Here is a 24897-nt window from a genome sequence, read left to right on the forward strand (position 1 = left end):
TTACCCTTTTACTAATCAGGAACAGTATAGCAGAAGCTGGCTCCCTAACAGGACATGAAGTAAATGTGGAAAATTTGACTTCCCAACTTGAAACAGGAGCTTTAGTGTATTCCGATCCATACCTGAATGATATTAATTTCTCTTAAGTTTTCCTTACTGAAAAGGTAGTGTTAGCGTCATTCTTTAGAGGGCTTTCTGTTTTGAGGGAGGGAAACTGGTATTACAGCCTGAGTGTACCACACTTTGTGTATTTATGACCTAGGGAACTCGTTTGTGATCTAAAGGCTTTTATTTAATTTATTTCAAATGTAAAATTGACTCGGATCCCACAGCAATTCAGGTCTAAGGACTGGCAAGATCTGTCTGCAAGACTTTAGGTCTGAACAATCTAGAAGCTAATATTTTTAGATCTATTTAAATTCGTGAAGTAAGTGTTCTTGCAAAGTTGGCAAATGAGCTGAGCTCTCTTGGAAGCATGTTGCTAAGATCTGGCAAATCGGCACCTGAAATGCTTATAATAATTGCCAGTGGTGTTTACTTTTTTATTATGGAGAAACAGAACAGTACAAAGCTAACATGACCCCTCAGATTTCAGCACAGGAGCAAGTGGGATTAGTCTGAAAACTGGCTATCTTCTGAGAATTGAAGTTTTGACGGATCTGGGTTTTTGTGGCAGAGTGTGATCCAGAATTACACCCTCAAATGCATTCCCGCCCCAGAGCACATAAATGCTTTGCGAAAGACCCCCAATTTAAGATTAACATAAGGAAAGCTGAATTCTGCTGACTGGAAAGAATTATAAGAAGAAACTACACATGATGTTAATGATGTGATTAGCAATCAGGAAGGAAATGAGGTGCATCAGGTGAAGGTGATTGTCTTTGCGAGCACAGCACCCAGGGAAGCAAGGTTTAAGTCCTGCAGTATTGATTTAAAAATCTCACTCTGGCCTGCTGAGAAGGATTAAACCTTTTCCCTCTCATGCTTCATTCCTGAGGACACTCCACTCCACAACAGGTATTTAAGCAGTTTAAGAACCTTCAATGTGATTGCTAATCCTGTTACATGTAACAGGGTGAATCATTTTTACTTCCTGGTCTAGAGAGGATGCATACCCTCCAACATTTCTCTGATGAAAATAGGGACGTCCTAAGGAAAAGCAGGACGTTCTGGGATCAAATCAGAAACTGGGATGGCTTCTGTAAATCCAGGACTGTCCCTGGAAAATAGGGACACTTAGAGGGTCTGGAGGATGGTGAGGGGGCAGGGAGGTTACTAAGACACCTCCTTTTTTTGCAGATCACCATACAGTGGTACCTCAGGTTAAGTACTTAATTCGTTCTGGAGGTCCGTACTTAACCTGAAACTATTCTTAACCTGAAGCACCACTTTAGCTAATGGGGCCTCCTGCTGCTGCCGAGCCGCTGGAGCACGATTTCTGTTCTCATCCTGAAGCAAAGTTCTTAACCCGAGGTAATATTTCTCAGTTAGCGGAGTCCGTAACCTGAAGCGTATGTAACCCAAGGTACCACTGTACACAGGAACATATGCAGAGTGGGCAGGTGTTAGGGTAGTCCATGATTATTCATCTAGGAGGTCAAAAAAATATTTGTACCTGTATCATACAGAGCAAAGTAGACATATGAAAAATGAAAATGAAATCAAAGCCAGCCACGGAAGTGATGGGGTCTGCTCTGTAAAATTTTATGAATGTGAAATATTCTGAAATAAAGCACACTGCTGTATTGCTATGGATCAGCTACATTCTAGAACAGATGGACCCAGTGGATTCCTGGACTGCAACTCCTGCTGTTGCTTATCTCTGGCCATAGTGGCTGGAGCTGATAGAAGTTGTAGGTTCAACAACATCAGGAGGGCTCCATGCTGGGATCAGTTGAGAGTTTTTGTAGATTAATACTCTAGGACAAAGATCCCCAAACTGCGGTCCATGGACCACCAAGTGGTTTGCAAGAGTCTGTGGCATGTCTGTAAAAATGATAACGGCATTTAAGCGGTCCATGGGAAGAAACGTTTAGCAACCACTAACTAATGCTGTATGATTCTGCAATATGGACGCTTTTTGATATTGAGACACATAACGTCATAATATAGCAGCTAAATATATTAATTAGTCTACAAAGGAATGGACAGAGTTCAGCAGGCTCTAAGAAATATCTATAAATATCTAGCTTTGTAGTCTCTGTGTTACAGTACTAATATTTTCCTTGATTTCTGGTTTCCAGACATCTTATCAAGCCAATTCATTCATTCATTTTAAACGTTCTGATGCTGGTAAGGATCAGACTAGCGTAAGGAAAGACAAGGTGTCATTTCCCCCACTTAAAATCAACAACTGTAATGCCTTCCAGAATTTAATAATTAGGGAGGCAGCTGCAACGTCGCGCTTTTTTTGACTTGCAAAACAGCTACATATGACTTGGAAAGTAAAAGGAAATTATAAATGGAATGAATAACACATGTTTACAAATTAACTTTTCATCGAAACATTGCTTTATGGGGTGATATGGTTTCCTTAATTGAAATACGTTGTTGTTTTCACATGGGTGATTTTAAATGGGGGCTTTAAAAAATGCGAAAAGTAAAGGAAAGACACCGAGAACACTCTTTAATAAAGGCAGGTTTAGGGTTAAAGGGTTTACAGAAGTACAGGCCTAAATCATATGCTTGTTGGAGTCTGTACTGGTAGATTTATAGATATGCACATTATGTGCAAAATTAGGGCTCTCTACATCTGACAGCCCCCCAAGTTATTAGTATAGAGTGGTACCTCGGGTTAAGAACTTAATTCGTTCTGGAGGTCTGTTCTTAACCTGAAACTGTTCTTAACCTGAGGTACCACTTTAGCTAATGGGGCCTCCCGCTGCTGTCGCGTGATTTCTGTTCTCATCCTGAAGCAAAGTTCTTAACCTGAGGTACTATTTCTGGGTTAGCGGAGTCTGTAACCTAAAGTGTCTGTAACCCGAGGTACCACTGTACATTGCTCATTGAGAGGATACCTTTGGCTACAATGATTTACCTTAGTTGAATTCTAGTATTTTAGCTTGTTGCACTGTTTCCACTCTTCATTTCTCCTATTCCCTGATTAAAATCGCTGGAGGCTGCTCCATTAGGATGGGGTTGCCAGCGCAGTGCCTGCAAAGGCCTTGATTGAAACCCCAGAACAGGGGTGCCAGATTCTGAGTTTTTTCTTTCTTTTTTTTAAAGTACATCTCTTGCCCTTCTAGAAATAAAATTATGAAGCATAATGCACAGGTACCCTTCTAAGCAATTTCTGTTAAATGAGCCAGCCTGGCTGCTCCTGCCTTTCAGTGTTTTTAGCCAATGAGTGAAATCAGAGCTGTGATTGATAAGTGTGTTGTTTGGACACTGGGCAATAGGAATCCCTTGGATTTATAACTGTATAAGTGGAGTAATTTCACTGGAGCCTGTGGCATCAGGGACCCCAGACTTCAAGCTTTCATTTAAAGAGAAAAAAAAGTCCCTAGTTCTTCTAGAAAGAAAGTTAGGAAACATAATGTTCAGGCAACCTTCTAAGCTTGGGGCAATGAACCCAACACAAGCAGAGGGATGAGTATAATTGTTTTTTCTGGCTCTGCAGCACAGAACCCTTGATGGAGATGGAAAGAAGATCCACCCTCTTCTGGATTCACCCACTTACAACTCCAGTTGGCTATGATGCTGATTCCTCCACTCATTTCTGGAGGGAAGGATTTGTCTGAGCAGTTGTCACGGGACAAAGATGGAGAGGAGATGATGGATGAGGTGCCACCTCTTTGGGTTTAGGCAGGATGTCATGGTGTGGGAAGTGTCAAGGCCATTCCACCTCCCCTCCTTTGGCTGCCCATGGCAGGGCTTTCTGAAAAGCGGGGAGCTAAAGATGTCCTGTAAATGTTTGCCTTCTCTTTGCTTTGCTGCCCACGGCCTCATGGAAGAAGCAGGTAGCGGCTCTCGGCATGGGGGAGTTTCAGGAGGAAGTGTGTGCGTTTGTGTAACAGTGGAGGAAGAAGTGCAGGATCCACCCATTTCTTGCTCTATTTGTTTTGCTGCCTGTCTGCCACATGGAACAGCGGGTAGGCAGCTACTCTTTTAAAGAAGTGTATGTATGTTAGGGTGGGAACTGAAATTGTGATAATCATCTGCTGCTCATTTTGCTGCCTGCCAGCCATGTGACATGCAGCTGCTTGAAAGTGTGTGTGTAGGAACAAATGTTGTAGTGCTTGTTTGCTGTTATGGAGCAGACAATTATGGTTTCTAGTTAGGGATCCAATAGGGTTTTTTGTTTTGTTTTGTTTTGTTTTGTTTTGATGCTTTCCCCAAGAAGACCCACAGTTTATGCTGAAGCAGAACAAATGTCAATCCACAGACAACCTAAATGATGTTTGTTCCAGTTCAGCATTGAACCACAGGTTTTACCAGACAACCCACCCCCACCCCAATCTTGTACCCCTGGCTAGAAATCACAGGACAAATGGGCCATCAGTTGACTATGAGGGCGAGTGGAAAATATGGTAACTTTCCTGTTCCTATTGCATGCTGTACACCTGGGATGATTCCAGAACTGTTCAATGCAGTGGCAGGGAACTCAATGCAAAGGCATCATAATCACCATCACATTTCCCCTGACTGTTCCCAGTTTTGTTTTGTAGGGGGAGCCCAGTGCTGAGGCACCATCATCATTATCACCTTTCCCCAAATTATTCCCAGGTTGTTTGAAGAATGAGGAGCACAGTGCAAAGGCAGAAACATTATCATTTCCTCATATGCACCTAATTTTGATATAGCCACATTTCCCAAACTGGGGTCTCCCATTGTTTTTGGACTACAATTCCCATCATCTTTGACCACTGGTCCTGCTAGCTAGGGATGATGGGAGTTGTAGTCCAAAAACAGCCAGAGACTCAAGTTTTGGAAACACTGATTTTGGTCAATCAATAGGACCCCTCGAAAAGGTTGCACACAAGGCCCCTAGACCATAAATACATCACCATAAATGCTCTGCAGATGAATCTCTGCCAAGGATCAAATTGTTAGGTCTATTTCTTTTCAGGGCAGGGCAGAGTGTGGAGTTCAGAGTGCTTGCAATAGAAGCACCTAGTGCTTTGACCTTGTTTTTAGTAGCTAAGGAAACCTGCATGGAAGTAGCAGAGATTGAGAGTTCTAGGGGTCATTTTGTTTAGTTGCTCCTTATCTATAACATGTCTGAATATTTTAAAATTCTATGAACCAATTTAGCCTTGGGCTCTAAAAGAAATCGAAAATATAACGTAATCTTAAAAAAGATAATAAAATACACTTTTCCAGATAGATGAGAATTCATCTCTTCCTAGCAAGAAAATTCATTTCTTCCTAGCTCTGGTAATTTTGGAAACTGAGCAGCTAAAGCTTTTGATACCCCTTTCAAAAGATTAGGTAAGATTAGCTCTTGCAATACTGAATATATATATTACACATTTATATTTTAAAAAGCCCAATGAAAGATTAACATCTAATTTTAAGGAAAAGAGTAAGGGGGAAAATAGGCAAACTAGGAAAGTAATAGGTGTGCAAAACTAGGGGAAAATACTACTTAAAGCTACTTCCAGATGAATCCATACTTTGTGGGCAGTATATTGAGAAAGGGTGATTATTAAGATATGTTATGAAGGTCCATCAAATACCCACATAGTCCTCAGGATCTGCAGTTCCCCATAGCACACACACACACATGATAAGTTGTGCAACATGTAAAGTCTTTTTGAGCCAGTTATTAACTGTGATGTTTGTTTCTACGGTAATTTCTATTCAGAGCAAAGGGATGCGAACAAAAACAGACACTGATTCCTACATATGTGCATTTTAGAAGTTGTGGTCCGACCAGAACGAGATGGAGATCGTGTTTTTACCATTTGTCCTAGCTCTGACAATTTGGTATGATTCGTTCAGCATTGACTTAGCTCTTGGCGCTGCATTTCTAGAACTAGTGTGACTTTGCTTTCAGAGTAATCCACGTTCAACTGATCCAGGTTGCAGCCAAATTGTCTTGCTGGCAGGCGGAGGGGCATGTAAACAGAACCTCTCTTGTGGCAGATCAGGAAACTGACCCCTATGGACTCTGGCTGACCCACACTAGAACCACCTGCAGCTGGAGGCAACACTGTTATGGGATTGTGGCACACACACAGCCCCAAGTTTATGGCTTGGATTATGTGGGTTATTCCTAGGGGGCTAATATGTGAATACTTCCACCTTGGACAAGGGATTAGATTTGGTGGCCTCTTGCTCCTTTCATAGCTTTGTAATTCAATGAGTTCAAATATTGGCAGCATGGTGCATAATATATTCAAGCAATCACAGCTCATATATTTTTGATTTAAAGTGCCTGAAGAAAAAATAATAATACATGTAGTCCTTCATTCCGATCTAATTCCCTTTTCTACTTTGTGGAAGTTCTTTCTTTCTCATGAGTCACTTAGGATTCCTGAAGAAGAATCAAAGACGTGTGGGTGAGAGCAGGTTGAAGGTGGGAGATAGAGAAAGGGACAGAGAGCTGTTTGATGTTTCTGTCTGTTCCCAGTAACACAATAACTAATTCCTGGGGCCTCTGCCCTTTGAGTGTGTAGGAACCAGAGTCCTTGCATTTATCTGAGACTTATCTGTCACCTACCACATTTGATATCTCCAGCCTCCGCTTTTAATTATCATTCATCAGAAAGAGCACTCAGTAATTTCAAGAGGAAACTCTTGAGACCTTTGACCTGAGCTTGTCAGATAACCAAAAGTATTCACTGAAGATAAACTATCATTTCATTGGGTTCAAGATGTAAACATGTGCACTTTGTTCTGTGTCAGCTTACAGTAACCTCCGTCACCCAGAGGTGGTTGGTACAGACTGGTTTACTTTTCTGCTTCTGCAGAGAATATAGTGAGTCAGGTTCAGCCATCCCCTATCACATAATATTTAATAGATTTAAGAGTCATATAAAGCTGTCCTAACAGAAAGCAGGAGACATTTGTAAAGTGTTGGAGCTATTATGCATGTGAATTAATTTCAGGTCTTGCTCACGATTGCATTTTCAGTTTTTTTTAAAAAAACATATATAACAACATAATAATACATGGCACATTAAAAGCTTCCCTATACAGGGCTGCCTTCAGGTGTCTTCTAAAGCTTATACTGTAAGTGTTTTAAAATTCCTGGTTTTATTTCCTACTTTAATTTTCCCCAGTAATTTGTTTTTCATGTTTGTTTGTTGTATTGGCATTTTAAATGAATATTTGAGAGTCTGGTAAACCTGCTTAGAGGCCTTTTGTTCTAGTAAGTGGCATTTGAATTTTGTTGACTGAAATAAAATAAATACGCAGCAACCTATTGTTCCCATCTGCCTCCTTCCCCATTCTGTCATCACAAGGCATCATTTGAACAGGAAATATTGATATAAGTGGGAGGCAGGTAGCTCTGTATGCTGCTCCCAGCACCCACATCCCCTGCCTGGCCAGTCCCACACATTCCTGTGTTGAACAGGGAAGATCTGAAGGGGGCTTCTACCAACTTTCAGTTGAATGCAAGTAGAAAATCTGTGTGATTGGGAAACGGGCTTTCTCAGATTTCCTGATTATGCATGCTTGTGTTCAAGCAAATGCATGCAAGGATGTCCTCTTCAGCCCTACCCGGTATAGGAAGTAGGTATAGGAAGGTTGGAAATATAGGGCAGGACTCTCACACAAAAACTTTGCATGTGAGGCTGGTGCACAAAGCTCTGTGCTTCCTACCCATGTTAATAGTTCCTGTTCAGCTCTAATACCTGAACAGGGTTAAGGAGAAGGCTCCGCAGCATTTGTCTGAACATGGTTATTTCTCCCAGACGTCCCCTGAAAACTTGAAAAGAATCAAGGATTGATTACCACACCAGGAGGCTTCCCTTTGAAGAGCACATACCCCCCCCCCAAATATTGATAATTCTGCTGTATTTGTTGTTGGAACCATTAGATATATGCAATACTGAAAGACCAACGAAAGGACTTGGCACCAGTTTTACTCATAAAACATGATGTGCTCTGTTTCCTTGAACACATTGAAAAGCATTTCAGTGCTAATGTAACGATGTTTTAATTTCACTAAGACAGTTCTGCAGCTTCTTAAGAGGCATTTAAGTGGGGTTGCGTCTTTGTAAAGAGGACAAGTTTATCTCGGTACATTTTTCCCCCTTCAGTTTCGCAGCCTGAAATAGAGTTCCCAAATCAGGTGTTTCCTGCTTTTCTCTCACATTCCCTATCTTATGACAGCAGGATGACCTATTTATACGTGTCTGTTGAAGTTTCTTGTTAGCAATAAAACCAAACCCTTTTAAAAATATTTCAACCCCAAGTGCCCTATTACGGGTCCTAGTATAGGTTGTTTAGCCTAGAAGCTTAGGATTCCTTGTCATGTTGGAAAAAAAGTTAACATCCTTAATGGATGGCCTAATTTATTTATGGCTTAGCTATTCTGAACAGCATAAAGCCAAAATTATTGCCTGACTTGCATAGTAAGGGCAAAATAAACTAAAACATCAAGGAGTGGTTTTTAAAAATATTATTAAAGAGTATTAGGAAGATATTTGGAGGTGTTTATGCTTAATGGTGTGTGTGTGTGTGTGTGTGTGTGTGTGTGTGTGTGTGTGAGTGATTTTACTGCTAAACATAGTGTTGTGTGCATTAGTTTCTTTTGACTTCCAAGTGTATCTTTAATGAAACTTAACAGCCCAGCCCAAATCCAAGATCCACCAGGATGAGTAAGTTTGGAATAGGCAGAACTTTGGCTTTCCCCTCTGAGCTAGGGATCAGCTGCGCTATGCCAATGTAAGTCACTCAACCTGCTTTAGCAGAAGCTATGCTCAGTTGGCGGAACCTACTCTGGTGTAAGTTCCCCCAAAGGCGTTCCAGGGACATGGCAGGGATGAGATGGGACAAGAACAGTCTTACACCTATTCCAAACCTCTTTCATCTCAGTCACATGACATGACCTGGGAACCTGGTGGAATATATGTTGGTAAAAAGAGGGTACAATAAAACTGTTTTAAATGTTTGTTTCCCTTTTACCAGGCTCAGGTGGCAGTAGTCACACTTCTGAATGGCATCTGGAATAGGGGGAATTTACACCAGCTTAACTTAAAACCAGCATTAAGTTCCACTGGCTTCATACCCTTTGGATTGCTCTGCTAATCTGGAGTCAGGCATCCTGGTCCAGCCAAGCAAATCCCCATGAGAACAGACTTCTCCTACACACTCAGTCAATGCAAATGCACATCTGGGTGTAAATTAGTCCTTTGCCCTGTTATAGAATTATGACTTAGCTGGCTTCTTCTTTTCTTCATTCTCAGATGCTGCCTTCAGTAATACACACCAAGATAATCAACAAATAATTCCTACAAGTATACAGAGCAAAACCAAACTCAATGCCTTAGTTCTTCAGCAACTTTTTATTTTCCCCACATTTTTAGGCCATATATTTTTGTCATGGGACGTGGGTGGCGCTGTGGGTAAAACCTCAGTGCCTAGGACTTGCCGATCGCATGGTCAGCGGTTCGAATCCCTGCGGTGGGGTGAGCTCCTGTCGTTCGGTCCCAGCTCCTGCCACCTAGCAGTTCGAAAGCACATCAAAGTGCAAGTAAATAAATAGGTACCACTCTGGCAGGAAGGTAAACGGCGTTTCCGTGCGCTGCTCTGGTGCCGGTTCACCAGAGCAGCTTCATCACGCTGGCCACATGACCCGGAAGTGTCTGCGGACAGCGCTGGCTCCCGGCCTCTTAAGTGAGATGAGCGCACAACCCTAGAGTCTGTCAAGACTGGCCCGTACGGGCAGGGGTACCTTTATTTTTGTCATATTTCTCGATCTCTCTTCAGCTTTCTGCCTGCTGAAATGTTGAATGGGCTTTCCTCCATGGGCTTTCCTCTTTGACCTAACGACACTTGACTTGTATAATTCAGGAGTTGTGGTTTGGCTGTTAGTCTAATTTCCCGTTGCCCTCTTTGTTTATGTTTTAAAGAATGTACAATGAATCCTGAATTAACCATGGGATATGCATTTTTTTTCATTGTTTCATTTTCACAGTTGAAAGGGACAAGGACTTTTCCCACCAACGAAGGCATTACAAAGAATTTCGATTTGACTTGACTCAGATTCCTCACGGAGAAGCAGTGACGGCAGCTGAATTCCGGATTTACAAGGATCGAAGTTACAGTCGATTTGAAAATGAAACCATTAAGATTAGCATTTATCAGATAATCAAGGAGTATCCAAACAGGTGCCTTCTTTTTCAAATTATTTTTCCATTTGTAGCAACAAGAGAGCTGAATCTCTTCTCTATGCGCCTGGGATGTATGCAAGTGAGGCAGTGTCCTGCTTCAGATGACATGGAAAGCCAAACTATGGCTTATGAGGACCTCATGAATGTGTGAGCTCCTGAAAACAAGTGTAACTTCCCCCACTTCAATCTCAAACCTTTATTGGCATATAGACAATGTGATAAGCAGTACAGGGAATCCAGTGGCTATTTTTGCTCCTGCGCTGCACTGATCCAAGCCAACGTTTGACTTAGCATACCATCTAAATTCTAAACCCTGCCTCATGGTGAACCTCTCCCCTCATTTTATATATAATTTTGCCTGATGTAATATACACATTTTTATCCTTTTCTCTAACATAATGCTGGTTTAACCACTATATGCATTTTTATTTAACACACATTATTCAGCTGGAGAACTTCATTGCAAAATTCTGCTAAGTGTGAATTTAGAGCAGTGGCTATATTTCAGTTTCTGTATTGTTTCAGAAAGTGAAAATTGGTTAGGTTTGCCTTTCAATGTGAACTGAATCCAATTCATTCCCTATCCCTACTATGTTTACTCCTGAGCAAGTTCTTCTATGCTTAGTGGTACTTACTCACAGGTAAGTGTGGTTAGAATTGCAGCCTAAGTGTCAGAATTTCGGTTGTGTTTATTTATCTGCACACATTCCAGCAGAGGAATACTTCCATTCCGTAAATCCTAAGCACACAAACTAGGGATTACATTCCCCTGAACACAGTGGGACTTAATTCTAACTAAACATACATAGGATTGTGCTGCATGAGGCAAGTAAACCAGGGTGGAAATGAAGGGTTGCCCTTTCCTCCTGAATCATGTTTTGCTTTAGAATTTCATAGTGGTATGTGACCGACCTCTGTAAGACATCAGAACCCTAGATCATGACCTGGCATCATTTCAACGTAAACCACTGACAAGGCTCGTTTCATTGCTAGGAGATAGCTGCTGGCAATTTGACTCAAAGGCAAATCAGATAACACATTTGTCACATTTTGATCCTTGCTGGTGCAGACTATCTCAGGAAACTTCTGCTTACAGAATCCTGCTTATATGGGTACAGTGGCTGTGCAACCTATTCACAATATATCTGAGCATTACTTATTATATTAACTGGAACTGTCAACATCAGCAACTCAACATAAATATTCAGTTCTGTTCTGTAAGTCATACTCTGACTCTTGTCTGCCAAAGGGCCATGCCATTCTTCATGTTCATCTGGAATAGTAAATATACATATGAATGGAAAAATTTTTTAAAAAAAGGTATTACCTGTGAATTTTCCTTTTAAGATCCCTTACCTGGACAGATTTCCATCCCACCTGTCACTGGCATTTCTTGGATCATGGCAGTGTTTTCATGTTAATGAAGTAGCCTTTTCCTCAGATTGTTATGATTCTCCTCAGCATTTTCATATTTGTTGTAGTATGTTGGGGTCAGCAACTCGGCATGCTTGTTGGGAGTGGCAAATTTTATTCCAGGAGTGGCAATGGAGGAAGGAGTATCTCTTTCCTCATATGCCCTTTTAAAAATCACAATTACCACCAACATGGGATGTGTATATATTACAGGCTTAAAACACAGCTAGGTCATTCTACAGGACACTACAGGATAGATAGGGACCATGGCTAACCTTGTGTGGACACCAGTTCCCAAACTAGGAGCAGGAGTGCACTGGGTGAATAAACTGAGCTATACTTTCCCAAGTGTGTGTGTGTTTGTGTGTGCCTGCATGCATGTGAATGCAGGTACCCAAAATGATCCATCCCCACCTCATGGATGGCAATACAACTTTAGAAGGGTGAGTCTGATCACTAGAACTACCTCCAGAAATGACTATGCACGAGAAAGGACTAAGCACTCTTCACCCTGTGCAGCCAGAAATCTAGTAAAAATACATGCATACATAAAACAAAATCAATCAGGAGATTGTGGCATCATGTGGAACTTGAACCCTCACTGAGGTGGTAACTGAACTGTACCGCTTCTAACAGTAGTTGAAGGAGGGCACACATTATTTAATACTTCACACAGAAATGCTCCCTGCACTTAGAAAACAAGCATGTTTATGGGATGGCTAGGCTAGAAGCTTGAGATGCTAGGTGTTTATGAGGAGCATGTGACACCCCTCCTCCAATCTGCAGCCTGAGGAGGTATAGCCCAAGCACAGGTTTCTCACCTCATTAAAAAAATAGGCCTAAATCACCACAGAACTTTGCATTTTTCCCCTAGGGGTGTGTGCTCAGAACTTAAAGCTTCTGTGCATAATTGTGGGAATAAATAGAAGCTGGTGCTATGGCATTTCATTTGCCCTTTAGAAGGGGATGCTAGGCTTTCTGTGAAGTATGAAGGGGAAAGTTCAACCCAGCTCTTAACACTTATTCTTTTGTACCTCTGCACAGTGTGTAGTTTCATTTAAGCCCTGGACAAAGTCCATGTGAGCCCAGCAAGTGCCTTTTACATCATACCCACACAGCCTGGCAAGTTTGGAAAAATAGGTTATATAGATCTGGATTCAAAACAGAGCCGTGGTTCCTAATACCAGCATGTCTGTTTTCAGCCTCTACCTGGAGTCTTTTTCTCCTAGTGGTTGGAAGCTTGAACAACCCATCTGTTGTACTGCTGCCCAGGGAGGGTGCCAGAAGGAAAATTCACAGGTATCCAATTTTCCAATTTCATCATGTAAATGATTAGTTAAGTTAACCGTTATGGATGAGCAAATGTAGGAATTACATGCACAATTTAAATGGCTAGTTTTGAAAAACACACATTGCCCTGAAATATGAATACGACAAGCCAAGTTTAATTTAACTGCAACAAGGGATATACTATATGGCTCAACTCTTATTTATTTTTACAGAACCAAGAGCTACATTTACTTTCTTAATCTATACACTGTATAAGACTTTTTGTGTGAGTGGAATAGCTTGTTGGGCATATTAAGCCATGAATGAACTTTTAAGATTAGATTTGCCACATCCACGCTCCTCACCATAAGTAATTTTTAATGCAAATATTCCATTAGTAAGAAGTGGGCGAAGTGATGATCTTTAGGTTTGGTGTTTCCAGAAATATCTGTGAGCTATAGAGCTAAAACATCTAAACTACTGACCGAGTTTGGAAAAGATTTTGCTGTTGAGGCCCTAATGTCTACAAGTCCTATCTAGATTAATTGACCTGATTTTCAGTGTGGTTTTCATTGGACCCCACAGTAAACCAAATAAATATATAACTTTTCTCCTAATAATCATTGGGAGGGGGGAACTGCTCAAAATACCATTGGCATGTTCAAAAGCCTGATGCGTGCAGGGCTTTTCTGTTATTTTCTATGGATTGTGTCCAATGACATCCTTTGCGCACCGACAGAAGGCTCCTTGATCCAGCAGAGGTTTCCAGCAGTGTAACAGGGAAGGAGGCAAGTTTGATTGATTCATCCCTCCACCTGCATATGGTTCTGAAGGATCCCTCAATAATCATGGAACTGATGAGGGAGGGGACATGTGTGGAAATGCAGAAGGAGTGAGAAAATTGCCTCCATTTCACTGATAGAAGCCTCTGCTCGATCAAAGATAGATGTTTCATGTACACACTGGAATTCTTCATTGCATATATATTACATGGAACTCGCAGAACGCAGCTAACAGACACAATACAGAAAAGATTACCCTTAAGAGAAATGAAGAGTGTTTATGAATCACCGACGACAACTAAGATTGAAGTTCTCTGGTTTGTGGACCACAGCCTTTATTTCCAAAAGAAATGTCAGTGTTGTCATGCACCCATTTTCAGCATTGCTGTTGCAACGCCAGGGCAAACGCTTTACTGGCAGAAGCAAAGACTAAATCCAAGACATAATTTACTTTTAATTTCTAAATGTTATCTCTTTATTTTCTAAACTAGGGACGCAGACCTGTTTCTGTTAGATACAAGACGGGCTCAAGCGTTTGACGTTGGCTGGCTTGTGTTTGACATCACCGTGACCAGCAATCACTGGGTGATTAATCCACAGAATAATTTAGGATTGCAGCTCTGTGCAGAAATGATGGATGGTAAGCTACATTTACATACCTCATTCCAAAATAGATATTTTTCTTTCATTTTTTGGTGGTTTTCCTGTCGTTTACGCACTTGTGGGATGCTCTACATTTTAGAATGTGTGAAAGACTCTGTAAACATAATTCATGTGACTCCACGTGGGAATCTGACATGTGTAACCACTTACCATACAGATCCTTTGCATCATGTATTACTGTGCCAAAGCAGCACATTTCTGGTGATGACTGACAGTGGTGTTATGAAGCTGGTTTTATATGTAGCATAGATCCCAAGCCAGCCACTGATTTTGTTGGGTGGCCACTCTAAGGTGCTGGAGGGACAAGACCTATCCTTGAACCTCTGACTCCTGCACAGCAGCTAGATAGCAAGTTTCATTTCCATCATCAGGCCTCCTTCCACAGATCTCTTTGCTCTCTTTCTTGGGGCAGGGGATGGGGAAGACTGCAACTATTAGAAAGCCAGGTTTTATACTGGGGCTTCCAGTTACTGACTCCCTTATGAACTATACTATATTTACCTGGTAGAGTAGATATCAGATACCAGAGTAGATATCTATGCTGCATAAGGTCCATGAATTATACAAATTTTATGGACTGTATACTCTCTTGCCCTGTGATTATATTACAATCCTCCATGTGAACGTCCAATGGCCACATGACAAGGAAGCCCTACTGGGCTTAACAGCAACTTTCTCTCTCGCGCTTCCTCTTGGTCCAGATCATGAGCAACCTGCAATGTGCAAGGAGGGAGGGCTGATTGGGAATAACAGAAATGCACACAGAGCTCTTAATAGCCGAAGTAAGCTGGACTGATTCTTCTGGTAATGGGGAAATACTGCATTTATTTCACTTACTGATGTAAGCTCTGCAAGCATTGTTTGAAATTTGCCTACAATTTGCCACCCTGGACTCCTTTGGGCGAAAGGGTGGAATAAAAAATAAATGTATAATTAAAGAGGCAATGCGTTAGAAGAAATGACCTGACAACACCCTCGGCATTGGGGTTAGAGAGCCAGTGTGGTGTAGTGGTTAAGAGCGGTAGTCTCATAATCTGGTGAACTGGGTTCGCTTCCCCGCTCCTCCACATGCAGCTGCTGGGTGACCTTGGGCTAGTCACACTTCTCTGAAGTCTCTCAGCCCCACTCACCTCACAGAGTGTTTGTTGTGGGGGAGGAAGGGAAAGGAGATTGTTAGCTGCTTTGAGACTCCTTAGGGTAGCAATAAAGCAGGATATCAAATCCAAACTCTTCTTCTTAGGGAAACAGAGTATCAGAGAGTGTTGCAATCTATATATCTGGATGACAAAATTGGATAGAAAATGTGTATATTAGAAATGCAGAAAAAAATGCTAATCAATTTTTGTGAAGACTTTTTTGTTTTTTAATCATAAGCTGATGTGGAACCTTGGAAAACTGAACTTAAGGCTGGAAAAAATGGGAAATAGAGAGAAAACAAAACGACCAATTTTCCCATCCTGGTGGTTGTTTTGTCGTCTAACCCAGCAGTTCATTGGCACATAATATATTGGATAAAAGATATTACAGTAGCCTCGGAGACAGCGAACAAAATTCAGTGGCTCTTTCACCAGTACAACCACAGCTTTTTAAATCCTGAACTTGATGGAACTCAGTTGCAGTACTTCTCAGATAGGCATCATTGCCATTATAAGGGAGGCGTTCATAGTGAGCTCCAGCACCTTTTTTTTTTAATATAGAAAAATAGCACTGAGTACAACATTGCAAGTCATGGTGTTTTCACTGATGCAGGGAACACATGCAGAATGTGCTACTTTTGCTGCAATTCAGACATGCACTTGCACTTGGCAGTGCAACTGAATTCATGTAAACGGGGACCCTTTGCTTATACGATCTAAGTATTATTTTAGGTTTGCAATATGTCTGGAGTTTTATGGACATAGCCAGGATTTGGCCGTCAGAAACGGTGTCCGGGCGCAAATCACTTAAATGTCAGAAGTGCAGAATTTGGTGAATTTCCTTTAAAAAATTTCTCAAAAACTTCTCCTTGCCAAAAAGAAAGTTCACTTCTTGAAATACGGCAACCCTAATTAATCAATTACAAAGAAAGGTAATGGCTCAAAGCCCAAATAAACTCCAATAGGCTAGCTAGGAATAAGGTCAGTATAATATGTTAGTATAGATACTACCAAAGGAGTCAAATGATTGCATTGCCAGAACACAAACTGAAAACTCTATTTTTGGTTTTGGTGCTACCATTGGAAATCCTGACGGTTCAAATTAATAGACAGAAGAAAACCTCAGTAAAGAGAAAAAAAATGTACTGTTGACTTTGGTCCAACGCACACAGCAATTGGGCCTGTGCTTGCTGCTTAAAAACCTCTGAGCAGGTTAATGTGCTTTATAACATGATCAGAAAAGGTAATTAAAACTCACGTATGGAAATAGATTGATCCTGTTGTGGCCGGTGACCCCAGGCAACTGACAAGAAGCTGAACCAGACAGGCATTTTTGTGAGCCACCACAGGTACACTGGTCCTGTGAAAGGGCCTTTGGAAAAACAACAACAACATTCCATCAGTTTTACCTAATCTTTAAATGAAATTTCAAGCAATTGAAGTGTCCATTCATGCAAAAGGGAAACAGAAGCAGGTTCCACTGAAATATATCTGATGTGGTGCTGTGGAGGGCTTTTGGTGCTAGTTTTTGCAGTCTTTTGAGCACAGAGAAACATGGGTTGACATGATCTAGTATGCAAATAGGCATGCACTCTGCCCTGAATGTAGGCTTTACCACACACCCAGATCACTGGTTAACTTGTCTCATACTGTTGACAAAAGCCAGGGACTGCCTCTCCCAGTTGCAACATTGTCTGTGTAACCTAGATTTCAGCCCCATCACTTTTGCTGTGAGCTTTGGTCCTTAAGTCTTGTTGAATTAAAACAAATTCCTTTTGGCTTTCCTTTGGGATTGTGGCTCTTAACTGTAAATCCTTTGTTATACTAGGAGCAGGAAAGAAAAATATGTGGTATGAAATAACCATATATTGAGAACATCTATTCTATGGGAAAATGTCTGGTTGTTATAGTTCATGTTTCTCCCCCCGATAATGCTGAGAAAAGTACAAAAGGCCACATGGCATTGGAATCCATTTTTAAAAAATGATATTTTGTATCATAAGCATCATTTCTGAATGAAATGTAGCTGATTTTCTGCTAAAACCACATTTTATATTGAATTGTAGGTCCAAAGAGCAACAAAACACATATGGAAGCTGTCAACATACAATTTAGTTTGCCCAGGGCTGCAGTAAATTAAGAGAAGATCATGTTGTTGTTGTTTTAATTCTCCCTTCTAATGTTTGCCTATCTCTTTCCAATAATCCACTGGGTACCTTGAAGTTTATGTGTTTTGATACATAAAATATAACAAAAGAAACTGAAGTCTGCTTTTGTGGTTTACATTTTTTTGAGGTTGTAAGGAAACAACATGCTTCTGCTGAAAAGCAATATGCATTATTATTATTATTTATTAAATTTGTATAGAGGTCTTCATCCAAAGATCACAGGGCGGTTCACAACATGAAAATACAAAATGAGAACACAAAATACATAATAAAACAAAAACAAACCAGTTTTCCCTCTCCCACAAGCACATTTTAAAGTCCATAGAATTTTAATCAGCCCATGGCTTGATTACAGAGAAAAGTTTTTTGCCTGGTGCCTGAAGATGTGTAATGAAGGTGCCAGGTGAACCTCCCTGGGGAGAGCATTACACAAGTGGGGAGCCACCACAGAAAAGGCCCACTCTAGTGTTGCCACTATCCAGACCTTTTGTGGAGAAGGCACATGAAGAAGGGCTTCAGATGATGATCACAGGGTCCAGGTCGGTTCCATAAGTAGGATGAAATTCATTGAAATATTACGTTTGTTTTTAAGTCTAGAGCTGTAAGCTTTATGAAGATGTGGATCAGTCCAGGGATTCCCAAACTATGTTCCTTCATTCATGGCATGTCTGCAAAAAGGAAATTAAAAACCATACAGGATTTAGCACCGTGTGTTACAGTTCCTGCAACAGGCAGAAAAATCATTGAGTTATCTGCCAAGATCCTTAGCAATTTTCAAGTGGGAAAGAAAAGTTTAGGGACCATTGGCTTAATCCATTCCAGTGCTAGCTAATGGGTTAGTTTTAATGGGTGAGGCTAAAGGTAGATGAGTCAATGGAGATATGTGATTGGATCACCATCTCTTTGATTTCTTGTTAAAAGCCACTGTGGGACCACTGGGGCAGGTGGTTAGTCTGTCTCCTCTACTCACCATTTTTCTTGATGAAAATCACTTTTCCTTCCTGAAGGTGCTGTTTGATCTGTAGGTGTTCCCTGCAGGGACAAATAACAACTTTAAGAGGAGAATTTTTCACTAGGAAATCGGTGGGGGTGGGGGACAGATCTTCCTTCCCATAGCTGTATTTATTTTATCAGTCTCGGTCCCAGTCTCTCTCTCTCTCTCTCTCTCTCTCTCTCTCTCCAAACATTTAAAGTAACAGGAGATCTGATTACAGATTTCAATCATCTAATTTGGGAGGCATCTAATCTGAGAGTTTCACAGTGTAAGAATTGTCCCAAGGGAATGCTGTTGTTGTGAGTTTTCAGTTTTGTTTTTGCCCCCTCTCATTTGATGCTTATCACACAAAGTAATTGAAATGCTATACAGCACATTGTACATTCTGGCGTCTAGGCCTTGTTCTGTTTTATTTCTGGGTTTTCTATTTATGCAAGCCTCTTCCTGAGTGCTATTAATTAATCAATCTCTTGTTTGCAATAGTTTCTTAAATACCAGTGTGTGTGTGTGTGTGTGTGTGTGTGTGTGTGTGTGTGTGTGTGTGTGTGTGTGTTTTCCCCTGTGGAGTCTATTCACAGTAGCCCATCAAGTTTGCATTGTGTATTTCCCATTTATTATAAATAGCAAATTTTCTCTGCAGCCCTGCTGAATATACATCTTATTCAGTGTATAAAAGAGATTGTAAACATTTTGGGACATGATTCAGATGCTTCTGGGCTCCACTGATGTATAGCATAGAACACAACTCTAATTATTCAGTGTAACAAATGATCAAGGACATTTTTGGCTTGCTTTAATACACATCAGAAAGTGTTAGTGTGATCAATGGGAGACTGGGCTGATACAGAATCACTTTAATACAGAAGATAATTGTCGTTTAGATAAAAAGAGGTACATTTGTTTGAAAAACCACTGTCCTTTTTGTTCCTTTAATGAAGTCATTTATTAAGGATCTCTGTTTACTTTCCATGCTATCATCTTTTTTGTGATCATTACAAACGAGTCAAACTGGGATAAAAAGCAGTACTCCTACACACCATTCAGAGCTGGAACCGTATTAAATTGGAATGGTGGGTCAAGTATTTCATGAGCACATTTTCTACAATGATTACAACATTTTTCTCTTTTTTAAATAATCTGTCAGGCCGCACTGAAAGAATGTGTAAAACATTCCCCTGAAATATTCATAAATCTTTCAAGAGGTTTGCCTTAAAGTGCTTTTCAGATATCATTTTCAGCATGTACAGATAAACCCCAAAGCAACTCTGTCAAATTAATTCTACTAATTCTAACCTTAGCCATGAGAGGGATTTTTATTTTTTTAAACCATTTGGCTACAGTTCAGTCTTAAGAATGTAGCTCTTTTGACTTTCATTTTTAATGCCAAACAAATGAATTTTAAAGATGGGTTCCCATTCACTATAAGCGGTGGGAAGGAGAAATGAGCCTTTTGTTTATGCACCCCTGACACTAATCCCATGTAGGAAATAGTATGAGACGAGGTGTAAAGGCCCATATAACTTCCCCACCATGATCTATCCCCACCCTTTTTGGTAGACAGGTTGCATAGCACAGCTTACACCTATACGTACATCCCACCGTGGTGCCCATCTGCACTATACATTTTTTAAAGTACTATACCACTTTAAACAGTCATGGCTTCCCTCAAAGAATCTTGGGAACTGTAGGTTGTTAAGGTTGCTGTGGGTTCTTAGGAGGTCCCTATTCCCTTCACAGAGCTACAATACCCAGAGTTCCCAACTGAGAAGGGAGTTTGACTGTTAAACCATTCTGCGAACATGAGCTCTGTCAGGGGACCAGCGGTCTCCTAACAACTCTCTGCATGGTTTAGCAGTTAGGAGAATGGAAGTCCCAGTGGCAGCCACACATATTTCTAACTAGTTAATAGCCTGTGATATTTAACAAATGGGGTGGAAAGTGTTGGTGGGAGGAGGCTTCCTTCACCTCCTGGTCCTTCACTCTCACATTCCCAGCTTCCCCACTCAGCCCCTTTGTTCTCAGCATCTCTCCCCTCCTCCCCCACGAAAGGTGAGATGGAGCAGCTGGTGATGCAATTTCTTTGTCCTCCAAAGCAGATTTCAGGTGGAGGAAAAGATGGGGCAGTGTGGAACTGGGCAACAGGTTTCTGCCACACAGTAGAGGAGCTGGCTTGCGGAAGGCTGAGGAGAGGGAATCCATCTGTTTCTGCATTGAAATGTGCATTTGAGTCCCTAGTTGTGCAATTCTAAAACGTTTTTCTATCAAAATTTTTAACTACAGTGGTACCTTGGTTTAAGAGCAGCTTAGTTTATGAACAACTTGGATTAAGAACGCTGCCTACCTGGAAGTAGGTGTTTTGGTTTGTGAACTTTGCCTTGGAAGCAGAACATGTTTCGCTTCCTGTTGAGTGTGTTCCATTTGTAAACTGAGTCCCTTTTGCTATGGGAAAGCATGCCATGGTTTAAGAACAGACTTCCGGAACGGATTAAATTAGTAAACCAAGATACCACTGTATAATTGTTAAATTCTCTCTCATAGTTGAGAACTGTGTTGGAACATTCAGAGGGCTGGACTATATGGCCCTTGGGGTCCCTTCCAACTCTACTAATCTATGATTCCACGTGTGTGAAAGATGCTGAATAACCAAGTTCCAACCCATATGTGGGTTCTGGACAGTGCAGATAAGACCAGCTTGCATTGGAATTCACCAGCAATCCAATGTCCCTAGAGCAGTGTTTCCCAACCGGTGTTCCGCGGCACACGAGTGTGCCGTGAGACATCGGCTGGTGTGCCGCGAGATGCCTGGAGGGAGGCGGGCGAGTCGGGCGGCGAGAGGCGGGGCGGCGGCGGCGAGGAGCCGCTCGGCGCGCAAAGCGAGGGAGGCTGGAGCCAAGAGCAGCGGCGAGCAGGAGGCGCTTGGTGGGAGATTCAGCCGAGCCCGAGCTGCGTGCGCTCCCGAACCTCTGGGCGGAGAAGAGCGTGCGTGTGTCCGGCTTAGCGACGGATCCTCTCACCCGGCGCAGCAGAAGACAACCCTCGGGGCGGAGCTCCTGCCACAGGCCTCCCGCCTTCTTCCCCACGCGGGGCAGAATAAGTGGAAACCGGCGGACGCAGCGGGTTTCTCAGCCGCTGCCCGGGTTGCCCCTCTCTCCTACAGAGCCGCATCCATCCCAGCCCCTCCTGTCATCTCAACCTGCCCGTCTAATTTACATACCATCATATCCTCCTTTCTTATTGATTCACTTAGATTTAGTCTTACATTTCTCGCTTTGTCTCCGTAGACTGCGCGGAGGGAGAGCCAGAGAGAGGCATCGCTCCTGCGCGGCGGGAGAGGGAGCAGCCGGAGCGATGCCCCAAACAAGCTGAATTCCGAGCGAGGGACTGAGGGGGGAGGGAAAAAACTTTCACTTTCGTGCGTCCCTCCCGGCGTGACGCTGCGCGCTGACGTCACGGGGCGGGGCTTTAATGGTGGTGTGCCGCGAGATTTTTTTTCAGTAAACAGGTGTGCCGTTGCCCAAAAAAGTTTGGGAAACACTGCCCTAGAGACATGTCTCAAATGTGTTGCCTCCTTCCTTCCCTCCTCCTGCAGCCAGCATTTGGGTTGGGGTATGTGAAACATTTGAAATTGCGTTGCTGCCTCTCCAAGGTTGGGTCCTGGGTCACCGACATATCCCTTTCCTCTTCCCCTGAACTGCTTGCCTTCCTCCTGTTTCTTATTACTCCATAACAAAGATTATATGAAAAGATTATTCTGGCATGATAATTATTTGTGCTAATGCATCAATGAAAATGGTTTCTTTGGGCAACGTCAGACTTACAAAGGCCGAAGCAGCATGTCAGTTTGAGCTCTTTTGTAATCCCCGAAGAAAGATTTACAGATTGAGGTGGGGAGTTTTCCTTGCAAATTCCCGAAACGTATTTTCTTTACGCATCAATGGGCAAAATTAAATATAGTGTGTAACGAGACTAAATGAAAGAAATTGGGTTTGGAGTGGAATTAAATTAGTAGTGTCAGCTTGGCCTTTCCCCCCCTTTTTCTTTTGCTAGCCAAATACTTTGAAAAGCTGTAGCTACCTTCAAGTTGTAGAAAGTATTGGTGAAAAATGACAAGGAATTTCCTTCCATGCAAATGCACTTGTAATTTGCAATTCAAAAACCCCTTATAGCAGCTTATGGTTTTCTTTAGAATCAGATGGATAAAGAAAGTTCATTTTGCCTGTCAAGCCAACAGCTTAAAAAATAATTAGAGCTGTGTTGAGCCTTTCAGAGGTACAGTAAAACCTTGGTTGTCGAACGTAATCTGTTCCGGAAGACTGTTTGACAACCAAGGCGCGGCTTCCTATTGGTTGCAAGAGCTTCTTGCACTCAAGCAGAAGCCGTGCCGGATGTTCGGGAGTCGAAACGTTAAAAAACAGAGCTGTCCGAGAACAGAGGTTTGACTGTAGTGGGATTTGAGTGGACAACAGTGGGAAGAAAAATTAACCTTCGGAATGGTGAAAGTTTTAAAATTTGGGAAGGCAGAGGAGCTTATCGGTAAAGATGAGGGTGGACAGCATCTTTTCTTAAAACCACAGAGCACTTGCAGTTAGTGGGTAGCCAGGCCACCATGTTCCTTTCCCATTACCCCTTCTCTTGGTTGAAATGCCACAACATCATAAAGTGGTGCCATTCTAGATGCTTTGTTTGTGAAGGAGAAGTTGGTGGTCCCCCTTCTGAACCCTCTGAGAATGTTGCCAAAAATGTGGTCTTGTTGGTGATGCTGCAAAACTGAGAGGGCATTCTTCACCCAGAAGTTAGAATAAATTTGTGCACCTATCAAGAGAAAGGGACGTGGGTGGCGCTGTGGGTAAAAGCCTCAGCGCCTAGGGCTTGCCGATCGAAAGGTCGGTGGTTCGCATCCCCGCGGCGGGGTGCGCTCCCGCTGCTCGGTCCCAGCGCCTGCCAACCTAGCAGTTCGAAAGCACCCCCGGGTGCAAGTAGATAAATAGGGACCGCTTACTGGCGGGAAGGTAAACGGCGTTTCCGTGTGCTGCGCTGGCTCACCAGATGCAGCTTGTCATGCTGGCCACGTGACCCGGAAGTGTCTGCGGACAGCGCTGGCCCCCGGCCTCTTGAGTGAGATGGGCGCACAACCCTAGAGTCTGTCAAGACTGGCCCGTACGGGCAGGGGTACCTTTACCTTTACCTTTTATCAAGAGAAAATAAATAAATTCATACCCCATGTTTATAAATGGCCTTATTGGGACAAGTAAATAAGTTCTAACATATTTTACAACTGCATGACACAATCCCAGACCTCGCAGTGCAGGGGACAGGCGGGTGTCAGAACACGGCCTGGGGGAGGATGTCACTGCCTCTCCCCCTCTCCCCAGATATGGGTTGCTGTCCAGAACACATAGAGCATTTACTGCATCTCATCCCAGTGGTGTAGCATTGGGTGGGGGCACAGCGGTGATTGCCCCGGGCATAAAATTGTTAGGGCTGCAAAACTTCAGCACCTTGTGCTGCCTCAATACAGCTGTGTGCTTCCGTCACTGGGCTCTGTTGAGAATGACTTCTCCATGTGAACCAGGAAGTGACCTCTCTAGGCTACGGAATGACTTCTTTTCTTATATCTGTGCTGTGATCTCCTGGGTGATGTGGATATGTACTCCATCTGTTTCCCATCCATCCACCGCCACTGTGTGGCCCTGGTTGCTGGCAACCCATGCTATGGCACTGTCTCGGCCACAGCATTCCAGGCATCAGGGTGGGAAGGAGAAAGAGGAGAGCAGATCACTGTCAGAGCAGCAGCCAAAGAAGTAAGGAGGTGGGCAATTTTTTTGAGCAAGTGGATGAGTGAGAATGAGTTATCTGCATTAGCATCTAGACAGGAAAGAAACAAAATTAAGAGCCATAATGCCTGCCTTGCATTTAAGGTAATCATTACAAGTTGCTGTTTTTTATGCTTAGCCAAAGCAATATGAACTTTAGCAACACGATCACAAGTTTTGGAAAGTTTATGTAATTCTGTAGTGGGTGATTAATTGCAATATTCCTCTCCACAGTGGCCAGGGCAACTCAGTGTAAAACTGGGTAATTAGGTCTACTGATTTCAGAGTGTGATGCACGCATGATTTAGCCATCAATGCAGAAGCTAGTTAAATAAGGCAATCCTGTACTCATTTACCTGAGAATGAACCCTAT

The 24897-nt window shown here is 42.3% G+C and overlaps 1 protein-coding gene across 2 annotated transcripts in view; it reads left to right on the plus strand.

The window, feature by feature from the left end:
• BMP5 (bone morphogenetic protein 5) overlaps positions 1-24897 on the plus strand; it is a 55398-nt gene that overhangs the window by 15523 nt on the left and 14978 nt on the right. For both annotated transcript variants that reach the window (XM_028722619.2, XM_028722620.2), the window contains 2 exons: positions 10091-10283; positions 14242-14390. In XM_028722619.2, coding sequence (XP_028578452.2) covers positions 10091-10283; positions 14242-14390 — 342 coding nt within the window. The remainder of the gene's footprint in view (positions 1-10090; positions 10284-14241; positions 14391-24897) is intronic.

The sequence above is a fragment of the Podarcis muralis genome, chromosome 3, assembly GCF_964188315.1.
Source record: "Podarcis muralis chromosome 3, rPodMur119.hap1.1, whole genome shotgun sequence".
Taxonomy (NCBI): Eukaryota; Metazoa; Chordata; class Lepidosauria; order Squamata; family Lacertidae; genus Podarcis; species Podarcis muralis.